This window comes from Notechis scutatus, chromosome 6 (genome assembly GCF_049901735.1).
Source record: "Notechis scutatus isolate UNSWTSFEM ecotype Mainland chromosome 6, rNotScu1.2, whole genome shotgun sequence".
Taxonomy (NCBI): domain Eukaryota; kingdom Metazoa; phylum Chordata; class Lepidosauria; order Squamata; family Elapidae; genus Notechis; species Notechis scutatus.
The window spans coordinates 25,766,654-25,780,928 of NC_142014.1; the positions used below are offsets into that span (position 1 = coordinate 25,766,654).

At 44.7% G+C, this 14,275-nt stretch overlaps 1 protein-coding gene across 2 annotated transcripts in view; it reads right to left on the reverse strand.

Annotated features, from left to right (window-relative positions):
- The window catches only part of FOXM1 (forkhead box M1), a 34,483-nt gene that overhangs the window by 8,076 nt on the left and 12,132 nt on the right, over positions 1 to 14,275 (reverse strand). For both annotated transcript variants that reach the window (XM_087967720.1, XM_026679247.2), the window contains 3 exons: positions 12,632 to 12,780; positions 8,668 to 8,871; positions 5,477 to 5,605 (listed from right to left, as the gene is read on the reverse strand). In XM_087967720.1, coding sequence (XP_087823846.1) covers positions 5,477 to 5,605; positions 8,668 to 8,871; positions 12,632 to 12,780 — 482 coding nt within the window. The remainder of the gene's footprint in view (positions 1 to 5,476; positions 5,606 to 8,667; positions 8,872 to 12,631; positions 12,781 to 14,275) is intronic.

The following is a 14,275-nucleotide window of genomic DNA, read 5'->3' on the forward strand; positions in this document are numbered from 1 at the left end:
TAGTTGCAACGACTGGCTGGCCCCGCTTACCTCCACCCCTCCCAGGAGTCTCCACGCGGCCCGTTTTGAATCTCAGGTAAGTGCAGGGCCCGCGTGGAAGTTCAGGGAGGGCGAAAAACAGGCCTCTCAGAGGCTCCAGGAGGCCAGAAATGGGCCTGTTTCCGACTTCCGGAGAGCCTCTGGAGCCCGGGGAGGCCGTTTTCGCCCTCCTGGAGGCTCGAGGAAAGCCTCCGGAGCCAGGGAGGGAGAAAACGGCCCCCTGCCATCAGGGGTGGAATTCAAATTTTTTAACAACCGGTTCTGTGGGCGTGGCTTAGTTAGTGGGCATGGCTTGGTGGTCATGTGACTGGGTGGACATGGCTTCATGGTCATGTTATTGGCTGGGCGTGGCCAACTCAATATCACTCACATCAAGGCATGCATCTCCTCACCTGGCCTCTCATGACTGTGGGGATGCTGCAACAGTCATAAGTGTGAAAAATGGTCATAAGTCACTTTTTTCAGTGCCACTGTAACTTTGAATGGTCACTCCACACAAGCAAAGTACCAGCAAAAGAGGGGGAAAAAAACTCAAGAGACGTTCCTGAGACAGGAAGTCTAGTCCTGCCAAGAATGTAATAAGGGTTAACGGAGAGGCAGTTTCTGTAAGCAACACCAGAATGTTTCCTTCCTGCCTTCCTTACAGGATTAGGCCAGTAATTCTTCTAATAACCGATTCTCCGAACTGCTTAGAATGTTAACAACCGGTTCTAGCGAATAGGTGCGAACTGGTAGAATCCCACCCCTGCCTGCCGTGGTGCAGGAGGCCGACTAGGCCACGCCCACCCAGCAACCAGGCAGAGAATCCACTGCTAAATTTTTTGAAGCCCACCCCTGGATCAGTCCTACTGATCAATGCACAGCCCATAATCCAGAGCTTGAGCAACGTGTCTTGCCAATTCAAATCAGGCTTGGCTGTCCTCACAATACTCATCCTTTGGGCTATTCTGCCTGACCCTTCAGGGTGAGAAAGATTTGGACGGAACACAGGAAATATTGCAGCTTTTTCCTGGCAGGAGAGCTGGAGCTGCAGATCCGGGGAGGAACCGCAAGATTTTTATATACCTTTTCTGATGTTTAAGGATCTTTCTAAAGGCAGCAACCCTGATGTGTTATTGCCACTTCGGGTTCAAAAGAAAGAAAAAGGGATGGAGATAATATTTGACTTACAACCATTTGTTTAGTGGCCATTCTAAGTTGTAACGGCACTGGAAAAAAACATTTTTCTCACCATGTCGCCTCCCCATGGCCACATGATCAAAATTCACTGGCCATCTATTTATGTCCCGGGATCATGTGATCCAGGATGGATAAAATATCAATGATTTTTTTAAAAAATTTTTTTTTAAAAACCCAGATTTTTTAAAATTTAAATCTGATTTTTTTTAAAAATTTAAATCGGATTTTGTTTTATTTTTATCAAATTTATTTTAATAAAATGCTTTTGGGGTAAAAAAAAAAATCTATCTAAAGATAGCTTTCTATTTAAGATACATTAATAATTTAGTTTATTCAGCATGAAATGGAGCTTAGTTATGTAGCACAAAGCTGCATAGTCTGCAGTATTTACAATTTTTTGGCAAACTCATTCCATGAATCCAGGCTCTGCAAGCTGAGATAACATGCACCGCCTTGATGCATTCACCTAATTTCACAGTAACCATGAAATAAATCATAAAACGAAGTTCAGGAATATTCCTTTAACCCATTGTTTTGCAAATCTAGGTACACTACAAATTGTATGGTTGTTTGAAGAGAAATGCATATGTGCCCCCAGACTCTTAAGTCTGTGGAGGAAGGACAAGCAGCAAAAATGAACGTGAAACCTAAGAAACTTAGAAGTTTGGAAACACTTAAAACTGTAGAAATGGTGGTAGACTTTAGGAGAAACCCTCCCATACCACCACCTCTTACAATACTAGACAACACAGTATCAACAGTCGAGGCCTTCAAATTTCTAGGTTCTATCATATCACAAGACCTAAAATGGACACCTAACTTCAAAAACGTCATCAAAAAAGCACAACAAAGAATGTTCTTTCTGCGCCAACTTCAGAAAGCTCAAACTGCCCAAGGAGCTGCTGATCCAGTTCTACAGAGGAATGATGGAGTCTGTCATCTGCACCTCTATAACAGTCTGGTTTGGTTCTGCAACCAGCAAGACAGACACAGACTTCAGAGGATAATTAGGACTGCAGAAAAAACAATTACTACCAACCTGCCTTCAGTCGAGGACCTGTATACTGCACGAGTCAAAAAGAGGGCTGTGAAACTATCTACAGACCAGTGGTGGAATTCAAATTTTTTTACTACTAGTTCTGTGGATGTGGCTTGGTGGGCGTGGCAGGGGAAGGATACTGCAAAATCTCCAATCAGAGGTAGTAGTATTTGCTGGTTCTCTGTACTACTCAAAATTTCCGCTACCGGTTCTCCAGAACTGGTCAGACCCTGCTGAATTCCACCTCTGCTACAGACCCCTCACATTCTGGACATAAACTGTTTCAACTCCTACCCTCAAAACAACGCCATAGAGCACTGCACACCAGCACAACTAGACACAAGGACAGGTTTTTTCCTGCACGCCATCACTCTGCTAAACAAATTCCCTCAACACTGTCCAACTATTTACAAAGTCTGCACAACGATTACTGCTAATCTTCTCATCACTTCTTATCACCCATCCCCTGCCACTTATGACTGTAACGTTGTCGCTTGTATCCTTAGGATTTATACTGACTGTTTCCTAGTATGATTTGATTGCTTACTGTACCTTATGACTATTATTAAGTGTAGTACCTTATGATTCTTGACAAATGTATCTTTTTTTTATGTACACTGAGACCAAACAAATTCCTTGTGTGTCCAATCACACTTGGCCAATGAAGAATTCTATTCTATTCTGTCCCATTCTAATCAATATATTAAAGAGCACCTGTCATTTCAGATCCACCATGGCAGCGCGTTAGTAGGCATCCACTCACCTGCTGCCTGCCACATCCCTCACCTTGTTGTCACTACCGCATCTCCAAGCGTCCCATTAAAGGGAATGGGACGGTCGGTGAGTCAACAGTAGGTCAGAGGAGGAGCCACTGCGGGGCAGAGATCACAGCTGCTCTTTAAAAATTATGATTTAAATCGAGTTGATTTTAAATCTAATCCACCCTGATGCGATCCCTGTTTGTGTCCTACTGACGAGTAAATTCCATGGGGAAGCCAGTTTCACTTAACAACGAGACCGTGTTGCTAACTGAACAACTGCAGTGATTCGCTTAGCAACGGTGGCAGGAAAGGTGGTAAAATGGAAAATTCACTGAACAACTATCTCGCTTAGCCAGGGAAGTTTCCAGGCTCAATTGTGGTCATAAGTCAAAGATCTAAATCTTTGGGTTGCTAAAGGATCATAGATTTATACTCCTTGCAGGCAGCCAAGGACAGGAATCGGCAACCCATCTGCATTTAAAAGACAAAAGGCCACTTCTTTTGAAAGACAGCAAAGTCCACATTTTGCACAGAGAGGACCTCTGGTTTGAAAGAGGGGTCAAAGAGGCCATCTAGAATAAACCCAAAAGTGCTTTTTTTCCAAGAGGCAACGGGACTTTCTTTTTTTTCTTTGAAGACATTTCGCTTCTCATCCAAGAAGCTTCTTCAGCTCTGACTGGGGTTTTAGTGCCCATAACCAGACACGCACTAAGCAATGTGGTATGTGCAGTACAATGCAGTGAGCCACGTCCAGTGCTGTACATTTGGGGAAACGAAACAACCACTTCACAAACGCATGGCACAACATAGGAGAACAAACCCACCAGGACGAGATTCAGAAGTCCATCTGCATTTAAAAGACAAAGGGCCACTCTTTTGAAGACAGCAAAGTCCACATTTTGGAAAGAGAGGACCACGGGTTTGAAAGAGGGGTCAAAGAGGCCAATCTGTGTCAAAATTGAACCCCCCTCTCAACAAAGGGGGAGGGATACAACATCCTCTATCTCCAATCTATAACACCGCCCTTTCAGCAGCTCTTAGAAGGCTCCACATCCATTTGCACCATTTAGGTGAAACCCTGAGGACACAGTCGAGCCTCCAGGTGGCCTCAACGGCTCTCTAAAAGGATGCAAATGACCCAAGGAGTGTAAATCCTTCCATTCCCCCCTCCATCCAGCCAGAGCTGAAGAAGCTTCTTGGATGAGAAGCGAAACATCCTCAAAAGAAAAGAAAAACAGAAAGTCCAGTTGCCTCCTGAAAAAGCACCTTTGGGACAACCATGAAACTGGATTGTCGGAGTATATTCATGAACTGGAATAGAGCATTGGTAACCAGGTCAGTCAATGAATAGGCATAGCAACTAAGTCAGCCAATGAGGACTGTTTGGAAACTGAAGCTAGAAGTAGCCTAGGGGTGACTCTATATTAAGCTCTGAGTCTGTCTATTGAAGATGAAACTGCTTCTCTCCTCTGCTGCGTAACAAACTAACTTGCTTGTCGGCCGAAGTTGAGTTGCTTCTCCGTTCTGAACCTGTGACATGTCTGCTTCTGTTTTGAGTTTGCTCCATGTTGGAGAAATCTACAACTGGTATTGTAAAATTTACTTCCTATGTTTATAAAGAAGTTCAATGAAGCCTCAGTCATCTGTGTTTACTTTTCTGGTGCTGAATTTACGCTGCAAAACTCTGAACATGGACGACTGAGAATCTCCATAGGCACCAGATCTATGAATTTCCACCCTGGAGAAAAAGAAAGATGGAGACTGTTGATTCTCGTCCAATGAAAAGAGGCAGGGATGGTTTGTCATTCTGAATGGTTAAGAGGGACCTCGTCTCCTCTCAGTCTCCTGCCCAGGGATTTGTCTGACTCAGTCTGTTATCTGATACCATTTCTCCAATCACCAAATTCGCCTTGTCATGGGGATTAAATTTGGATGGGTCTCAATAATGCTGAAGCCTCATTTTGGAAGGTCAAGATCCTCCTTGCCACTTTGACTATTGCCACGAGACACAGCACTTTTACAAAAAAATAATTTCTAAAAGACGGCGACCAAGACTATAAATAGATTTTTCTCCAAAGTCTTTGAAATTGTGCCCAAGTCATGCTCCTAAGGGAGTTCTTACAAGGGAACTCAGTATAATAAAAAGACCACCCTGGAAAAAAGGGCTATCCGGGGTTGATGGCTTCAGAAATGCACCTTTGGAATAGAATAACAGAGTTAGAAGGGTCCTTGGAGGTCTTCTAGCCCAACCCTCTACTCAGGCAGAAAAAAATCAAGGACTACATGTACACATCTACCTGAGCCTTGCATCCACATTCATTCACCTTGCCCTTAGTCTCCAACAGGTGTTGGCTGTCAACATGCCCCCTCTTCACTTAGATAAAAGTCTGTCGCTTTAGCTACTAAAATTGTAGGGACACCAAGCAATGGGAAGGTTCCTTCCCTGCCTGGTGCTTACCTTGAACACCTGGTCCAGCGTCAGGTAGCGGTTTGCTTCAGGATGAATGGTCCAGAATGCAATTTTCCCATTGGCGGATGTCTCCCGAACAAACATGTCATGAAGGGAAAGGTTGTGACGGATGGAGTTCTGCATTGCAAAGATAAAACGTTCGTTACTTCCAGTCGCCAAAAAATAAAAATAAAAAAGGTAGCCAGGTTCGGAGGGAAAGAAGTACGTAAAGGTGAAGCAATGCGATTCCCCACACTGTGGGGTCCTTGGGGGCCTCTGAGCTTGGCTGCTTTCTGGCAGGCGTCTCGTTACCCAAACTAGGTAACATCATCAGTGCTAGAAGGAATAGGGTTTGAGGAATGATGATGATGGAGGAGAAGCAGGAGGAGGAGGAGCAAGAGGAGGAAGGCTGAGGGGTCCTTGTTGCTCTCCGAGCTTGGTTGCTTTCTAGCAGACGTCTCATTACCAAACTAGGTAGCACCATCAGTGCTACAAGGAATGATGGAGGAGGAAGAGGAGAAGGAGGGGGGCTGTGGTTGCTTTCTTGCAGACATCTCATTGATAAACTAGCTAACATAATCAATGCTAGAAGGGAATAGGGTTTGAGGAAAGGAGGAGGAGGAGGAGGGGGGGGCTGTAAGGTCCTTGGTGGTCTCTGAGCTTGGTTGCTTTCTTGCAGACATCTCATTACCAAACTAGGTAATATCATCAGTGCTAGAAGGGAATAGGGTTTGAGGAATAATGGAGGAGGAGGAGGAGAGTGGGGTATGTGGGGTCCTTGGTGGTTCTCTGAGCTGGGTTGCTTTCTGGCAGACGTCTCGTTACCAAACTAGGTCACATCATCAGTGCACTGATGGGGTTATTTTGGCAATGAAGCGTTTCCAAGAAAACAACCAAGCTCAAAGTGCACTAAGTTCAAATCTGATCTATAAATATTCTCTTCTTGCTTTCCTGGCTCGTAGCCTATGGTACCGGATGGATGGAATATGAAAGAGAACAGTTAATATACCCGCTAGAGAGTGGGTCAAGAAAGGAGAAAGAAAGGATGAGAAGAGAGAGAGGTCAGATGTAAAATTATTTTAGAAGTGGGACATAAAAGAGGCAGAATCACTTGCAACAGGCTGTGTTTGACCTCAGAGGGCCCCCGATGCAGGCCTCGTGTTGGAGGCACCTGTTGTGGCTAAGTGCTAATGCAGGGTCTTCCCTGAGACGCTCACTCACTCTCATTATAATCTATCTTCCTTCCTTCCTTCCACCCACCCACCCCTGTTCTAAATGAATTTCTGTTCAGCAGTTTTTGCAAAGCGGGCCTTCAGGGCTATTTTTCTTCCTCAACAGCCATTTCAAGACCAGAGCCTGTTGGGAATTGAAGCGCCAGGGGATAAACATTTATGCTCTCGGGGTTTTACTCCATTTTCCTGTTGAATGGAGATTGGTCCTGCCTACTGTAAAGGATATAGGGAGGCTGGGAGGAGATGGATGATGGCAAATCTTACACTGGAGGACGAAGATATGATGTTAGCAGCTCCCAGAGTGGCACTATCTCGAAATGGATATTCTTTTACAGGTTCTTGGAGGCAGCGAAGCCATCTGGATCGTTTGCTGGTCCGTATCGCTGCGAGAATAGCCTCTTGCCGGTTGAATTATTGAGGAAGACCCGAGCAAGATTTCAATGTTTTATTTATTCATTTCTGTTCTGATTTAGGAAAAAGCTACCCCCTGCACACTCGAGGTCCCCAGGCAGTAAGTTTATTCCACCCATCCCTAAAACTGAGTCTGCAAAAAAAAAATTGGTTGCAAAATCTCAGAGTATTGTTTCTCAGCCGTGGCAGCCTGAAGATGGCTGGGCTTCAAATCCCAAAATTCCCCAGTTAAGTATGCTATGCTGGCTGGGGACTTCTGGGAGACTGAACTCCCCTCATCTCCAAGTTGCCAGGGTTGAAAAAAAAACTATCTAAGGGATGTTCTAAAGATGCTATTTCAAGAGGCAACTAGGCTTTCTTGTTTTTTCTTTTGAAGACATTTCACTTCTAATCCAAGAAGCTTCTTCAGCTCTGACTGGATTTTTAAAAAAAAAAGAAAAAAAGAAAGTCCAGTTGCCTCCTGAAAAAGCACCTTTGGGAAAACCATGACCAGGATGATGGAGAATATCTACAGACTGTACAATTTGGGATGTTTAGCTGTACAATTTGGGATGAACACCCTTGGAATGGCGTGGAAGTCGGAATGGATTTCCAGAGGAGAAATTACAGCCTACAGAAGCCAGAAGCACCACTCAGGTGACTCTGAGGACACAGATAAACCTCCAAGCAGCCTCATCGACTCTCTAAAAAGAATGCAAATGACCAACTGTCTGCAAGGAATATAAATCCTTCCATTCCTCACTATCCTGTCAAAGCTGAAGAAGCTTCTGGGATGGGTAGCGAAATGTCTTCAAAAGAAAAACCAGAAAGTCCAGTTGCCTCCTGAAAAAAAAGCACCTTTGGGAGAACCATGACCTGGATGGCTGAGAATCTCTATAGACTTTTAGCTATACAATTTGGGATGAACTCCCTTGGAATGGTGTAAGAGTAGGAATGGATTTCCAGAGGAAAAAAATGCAGCCTACAAGAACCAGGAGCACTAACTCAGGTGACCCAACCTCCAAGTGGCCTCAATGACTCTCTAAAAAGGACGAGTATAATTCCTTCCATTCCCTACCATCCTGTCAGAGCTAAAGAAGCTTCTGGGATGGGAAGCAAAATGTCTTCAAAAGGAAAAAACAAGAAAGTCCAGTTGCCTTCTGAAAAAAGCATTTTTGGGGGTCTCTTGCACTAGCAAAATAATTGTGTCACCACGTGCTTCAACAAACCGCTAAAACAGAGGTGTCAAACACAAGGCCACACGGGACAGATCTGACCCATGGGGCCGGCCTGGAAAATGTAAGGGCCCAGCCTGCGTCGCTTCGGCCCGGCCTACCCAATGCGAAGGGCAAACATGCCAGCAGTTTGGGGAGTGGTGTCAAGCTGGCCACGCCCACCCAGTCGGCCACACCAAGTTGTGATTGTAAGCCAAGGACTACCTGTATTGTACAAAAAAAACTGCCCAATCACACTTGGCCAATAAAGAATTCTATTCTATTCTATTTTAATAACATTTTATAATATTACTCATCATCTTTTCCAATATGTTTTTTTTTTACAGTTCAAAAGCTGTCTTACCTTCCAGCCTGGCTTGGCAACATGCTTGAAATAGGGGAAATTATCCTCGATCCAGGTGTAGATGTCTTTCAGCATCATGCGCTTCTTCTCGGTGCTGTTAATGGCGAACTGGATCATGGCCATGTAAGAGTACGGGGGCCGTTCAGAAAAGGATTCCTTCCACAAAGCAGAAGAGACGGTGGCGGCTGTGGGACTCCCCTCAGACTGGAATAGGGGAAGAAAAGAAAAAATCAAAATTAAGAAAGGAAAGGCATCGTACAAAAACCCTCTGCAATAAAGGGATACAAATGACCAGCTGTCTCCAAAGAATATAAACCCTTATATCAGTGGTGGCTAATCTTTTTGGGCTCCTGTGCCAAAAATTGTGTGCGCTCGCGCTCGTGCACTCATATGCCAGCACCCAGAAGGCATTGCACGCACCCCCCATGCCCCTGCGCAAGTGCATGCAATCCCCCCATTGCTGCTCCCTTACCTGCGCTGCACCTCCCAGCTGATTTTCAGCCCGTTTGAGGCCTTTTTCGGCCTCCCAGAGGCTTGAGGAAAGCTTCTGCAGGCTGAAAAATGGACCCATTTCGTCACTTCCAGTATTTCTGGAAATACAGGAAGTGACGAAACGGGCCTATTTTTTGGCCTGTAAAGGCTTTCCTCAAGCCTCTGAGAGGCTGAAAAAGGCCTCAAACAGGCCAAAAATCAGCTGTGAGGCACGCGCATGTGCAGTGAGGTAAGTTTGCCTGGGGCTCGCGTGCCCGCATAAATGGCCCTGCATACAACCTGTGAAACACATGCCATAGGTTTGCCATCACACCTCCCAACTGATTTTTGGGGCTTTTTCGGCCTGCCAGAGGCTTGACAAAAGCCTCTGTAGGCTTTGTAGGAGTAAAAATAGGCCCGTTTTATCATTTCCTGCATTTCCGGAAATACCGGAAGTGAGGAAATGGGCCCACTTTTCGACCTGCAAAGCCTGCAGCAGCTTTCCTCAAGCCTCTGGCAGGCCGAAAAAACCTCAAACGGGATGAAAATCAGCTGGGAGGCGCAGTGCATGTAAGGGGGCAGCGTTGGGGGGGGGGGAATTGCACATGCATGTGCAGGGGGCATGGGGGGGCTGTGTGCATTATTTTCTAGGTGCTGGCACGCGAGTGCGCAATTTTTGTCACAGGAGCCCAAAAAGGTTAACCACCACTGATTTAGGGCAACTCCCTCCCACCGTAACAGATATTAAAACATTCTTCACTGTACCCAAGGTACTTTTTTTAAAGAGCCATCTGGACTGTTATAAGTCGGGGACTGTATAAAGTTGCAAGTTTGCAGAACATTGATGACTGTTATCATGGAAAATGCCACCAAAATCGTTCTGGTCCACATGTTCAGTGAAGAAAAGGCATCCATTTTGTCTCCACGGGTCTTAAATTTTCCCATCTGCAATTCCCCCCCCCCACCAATTTGGCAGATGTATATTAATTTTTCTTTTCTTTTCCCCAATTGAGAACAGCTCAACCGCTTCCCACCTAGAGCAATTGTTCCACGCATAATTCACGGTCTTGTATCTACCCTTTTAACTTTCTAAAGATACCGGCCTACGTGGTGGATGTGCTCTTTGTGAAGACACGCTCAGGTGATTGGAAATTTTGAGTCATCCTGCCATATTATGACAATACTATTCGAAAGCCTGACTCACTGAGGATCCTTCACAGGGGCTTATGAAACGGCAAGGAATGGGTAGAAAGAGAGCGGATTAACGGAGTTGGAAGGGACCTTGGAGGTCATCTAGTCCAACCCACCTGCTCAGGTCAGAAAACCTGTACCATTTCGGACAAATGGTACTCCAATCTCATCTTAAAAACGCCTTTAAAGAAAAAAGAAAAGAGCAATGAGGATGATTCTGGGATCCTCGGCTCTTCAGAATTCCATTAATCAGTTGGGTATCAAAAGTTTTTTATTAGTTTATCAGAATATAAAATATGAAGGAAAATGAAAATAAAGGGAAACTAGGGAAGGGGAAAGTGAGGAGGAGGGGGGAGGAGAAGAGGAGAGGAGGAGGAGGAGGAGAAGGAAAAGAAGAGGAGGAGAGGGGAAGAAGAGGAGGAGGAGAAAGAGAAAAGACATGGACTTCCGAGTCTTTTTAGCACAGAAGACAACAACATTAGAGTCTCAACTTTTTACTTTTGCATTAATACGGGTAGTCCTCAACTTACATCACTGCAGTTGTTACATTAGTGACAGAGTTGTTAAGTGAATTTAGCTTCCTAGTGATGTCACTTGTCATAGTCGCAAAAGGGGATCACATGACCCCGGGAACACTGTGACTGTCATAAACACGAATCGGTTGCCAAGCATTTGAATTTTGATCACATGGATATTGCAACGGTTGTAAGTGGGGGGAGAGGAAGCCAGGCATAAATCATTTTTAAAAGTGCCGTTGTAGCTTTGAACGGTCATTAAACGAACTGACATAAGTCAAGGACTACCTGTGCAGGCAACTGCTGTGCTTGGCTTGTCAGCTGGTCTCTTAGAAAGTGGCAAGGGGCTGTTCTTCTCATGACATTAACCTGACACCCCTCAGACAGCAGGAGTGGGATTCTACCGGTTCGCACCGGTTCGGGCGAACCAGATGTTAAAGCCAACCCCGCTCCACCCCTCCCCGGAGTCTCCACGTGGCCCATTTTTGATGCAGGTAAATGCAGAATCCACGCAGAGGCTTTGGGAGAGGGGAAGATGGGCCTTCCAGAAGTCCGGAAACCAGCCTGTTTCCGGCTTCCAGAAGGCCTCCGGAGCCCGAAGGAGGCCTTTTTCGCCCTCCCAGAAGCCTAAGGGAAGCCTCCGGACCCTTGGAAAGGCGAAAAATGGCCCTACCGGAAGTAGCAGAAGTCGCAAAACGGGCCTGTTTCCGGCTTCCGGAGGGCCTCCAGAGCCCAGGGGAGGCCATTTTTGCCCTCCCAGAGGCCTGAGGGAAGCCTCCGGACCCTAGGAAAAGCGAAAAACGGCCCTCCCAGAAGTTCCGGTAGGCCACCCAGCAACTGGGCGGCGAACCAGTTGCTGGGATTCTTGAATCCCGCCCCTGATCTAGAGTCATATGCATGTATGCCCCGTGAAACCTCCAGTCTCGCAGAAGCTTCATGCTTAGTAAGCAGGGTGGATTTGAGTTAATATCAAGCCGATGGAAATCATGATTTAAATCCCTAGTAAAAAGGCTTGCTTGAAGTCAGCTCAATTTAAATCATAATTTTTAAAGAGCAATTGTCATCTCTGTCCCGCAGTGGCTCCTCCTCTGACCTGCTATTGACTCACCAACCATCCCATCCACTTTAATGGGACGGTTGGAGATGCGGCAGTGACACAAGGTGAGGGACATGGCAGGCAGCAGGCTACAGATTAACAGAGTTGGAAGGGACCTTGTAAGTCATCTAATCCACCCCCCACCCCCCCACCCCGCTGCCATGATGGATCTGAAATGACAAGCGCTTTTTAATATATTGATAAGCTGCTTAGAAGGTTTCACTTTCATTTTTACCACTTGCCCTTCCTCCATTTCTCTTCAAACAACCATACAATTTGTAGTGTACATAGATTTGTAAAACAACAGGGTAAAGGAATATTCCTGAACTTCTTTTTATGGTTTATCTCATGGTTACTGTGAAATTGTGTGAATCCATCAATGCGGTGCAATTTTATCTCAGCTTGTACAACCTCGATTCATGGAATGAGTTTACCAAAAAATTGTAAATACTGCAGACTATGCAGCTTTGTGCTACATAACTAAGCTCCATTTCATGCTGAATAAACTAAATTATTAATGTATCTTAAATAGAAAACTATCTTTAGTTACCGATAGATTTTTTACCCCAAGAGCATTTTATTAAAATAAATTTGATAAAAAAAATTAAAAAATCTAATTTCAAGCAAAACATATTTTTAATCCACCTTGTATGTAAGGCTACCACCTGGGCTCTTTGGCCCTTCTGCTTACCTTAATTGTCTTCTGTTTGGGGGTCTGGTTTTCCTTCTCCGTGTCTTTTTTCATGCTACAGGAGCTGAGTGGGGTTGAAGTCATCTTCCCCAACCAATGGATGTTGGTCAGGCTGCTGTTCAGGCCAGAGTTGGCTGCCTCCTCACTGCCTACATGGATGCAAACTCGGAGTTTTTAGATTGAATGTGTAGATCCTTCAAGAGGGAGCTTGAATTTTTGCCTTTCGGCAATAAGAGGTTGAGTATAACTGTGACAGGGATCTTGGCATCCTAGTGGACAATCATTTAAATATGAGCCAGCAGTGTGCAGCAGCTGCCAAAAAAGCCAATGCAATCCTAGGCTGCATTAATAGAGGGATAGAATCAAGACCCTGTGAAGTGTTAATACCACTTTATAAGGCCTTGGTAAGGCCACACTTGGAATGCTGCATCCAATTTTGGTCACCACGATGTAAAAAAGACGTTGAGACTCTAGAAAGAGTGCAGAGAAGAGCAACAAGGATGATTAGGGGACTGGAGGCTAAAACATGAAAAATGTTTGCGGAAATTGAGCATGTCTAAGTTTAATGAAAAGGATTAGGGGAGACATGATAGCAGTGTTCCAATATCTCAGGGGCTGCCCCAAAGAAGAGGCAGTCAAGCTATTCTCCAAAGCACCTGAAGGCAGGACAAGAGGCAATGGGTGAAAACTAATCAAGGAGAGAAGCAACTTAGAACTAAGGAGAAATTTCCTGATAGTTAGATCAATTAACCAGTGGAACAACTTGCCTCTAGAAGTTGTGAATGCTCCAACTCTGGAAGTTTTTAAGAAGAGATTGGACAACTCTTTGTCTGAAATGGTGTAGGATTTCCTGCCTGAGCAGGGGGTTGGATTAGAAGACCTCTAAGGTCCCTTCCAATTCTGTTATTCTATCCTATTATGATAGGGATTCACAATGGTGTTGGGATCACACCAAGATGCCAATTTCGATAAATATTTGTAGCTCAGGGTGCTTGGTACAGGTAGTCCTTGACTTACAACCACAATTGAGCCCCAAATTTCTGTTGCTAAGTGAAACATTTGTTAAGTGAATTTTGCTTCATTTTACACGAATGACGTGATTTTACGTTATTAAGTGAATGACTGCAGTTGTTAAATTAGTAACATGGTTGTTAAGGGAATCTGGCTTCCCCATTGACTTTGCTTTGTCAGAAGGTCATAAAAGCTGGTCACATAACCTTGGGACACAGCAACGGTCATAAGTATGAGTCAGTTGCCATGCGTCCACAATGTAAGTGTGAAAAATGGTCGTAAGTCACTTTTTTCAGTGCCGTTCTAACTTCGAACAGCCACTAAATGAACAATTGTAAGTCGAGGACTTCCTGTATTCTCCAAGATTGGTTCTTTTCTTGCAGACATTTCATTACCCAACTAGGTAACATCATCAGTGTTATGATGATGTAAATGAAGTTAACCAGTTGGGCTAATGAAATTTCTGCAGGAAAAGATCCAAACTCAGAGAATACAGGTAGTATATAAACTCTCAGATATGGGTTTATATCTTATTTTACCTAGCTCTGCCAACGTTTTTCTGCTTTTTTGGCACTCCACTGCATGCCAAGAAAATATTCCATTTAACTTAATCATATCCTTAAAAGAGTTTAT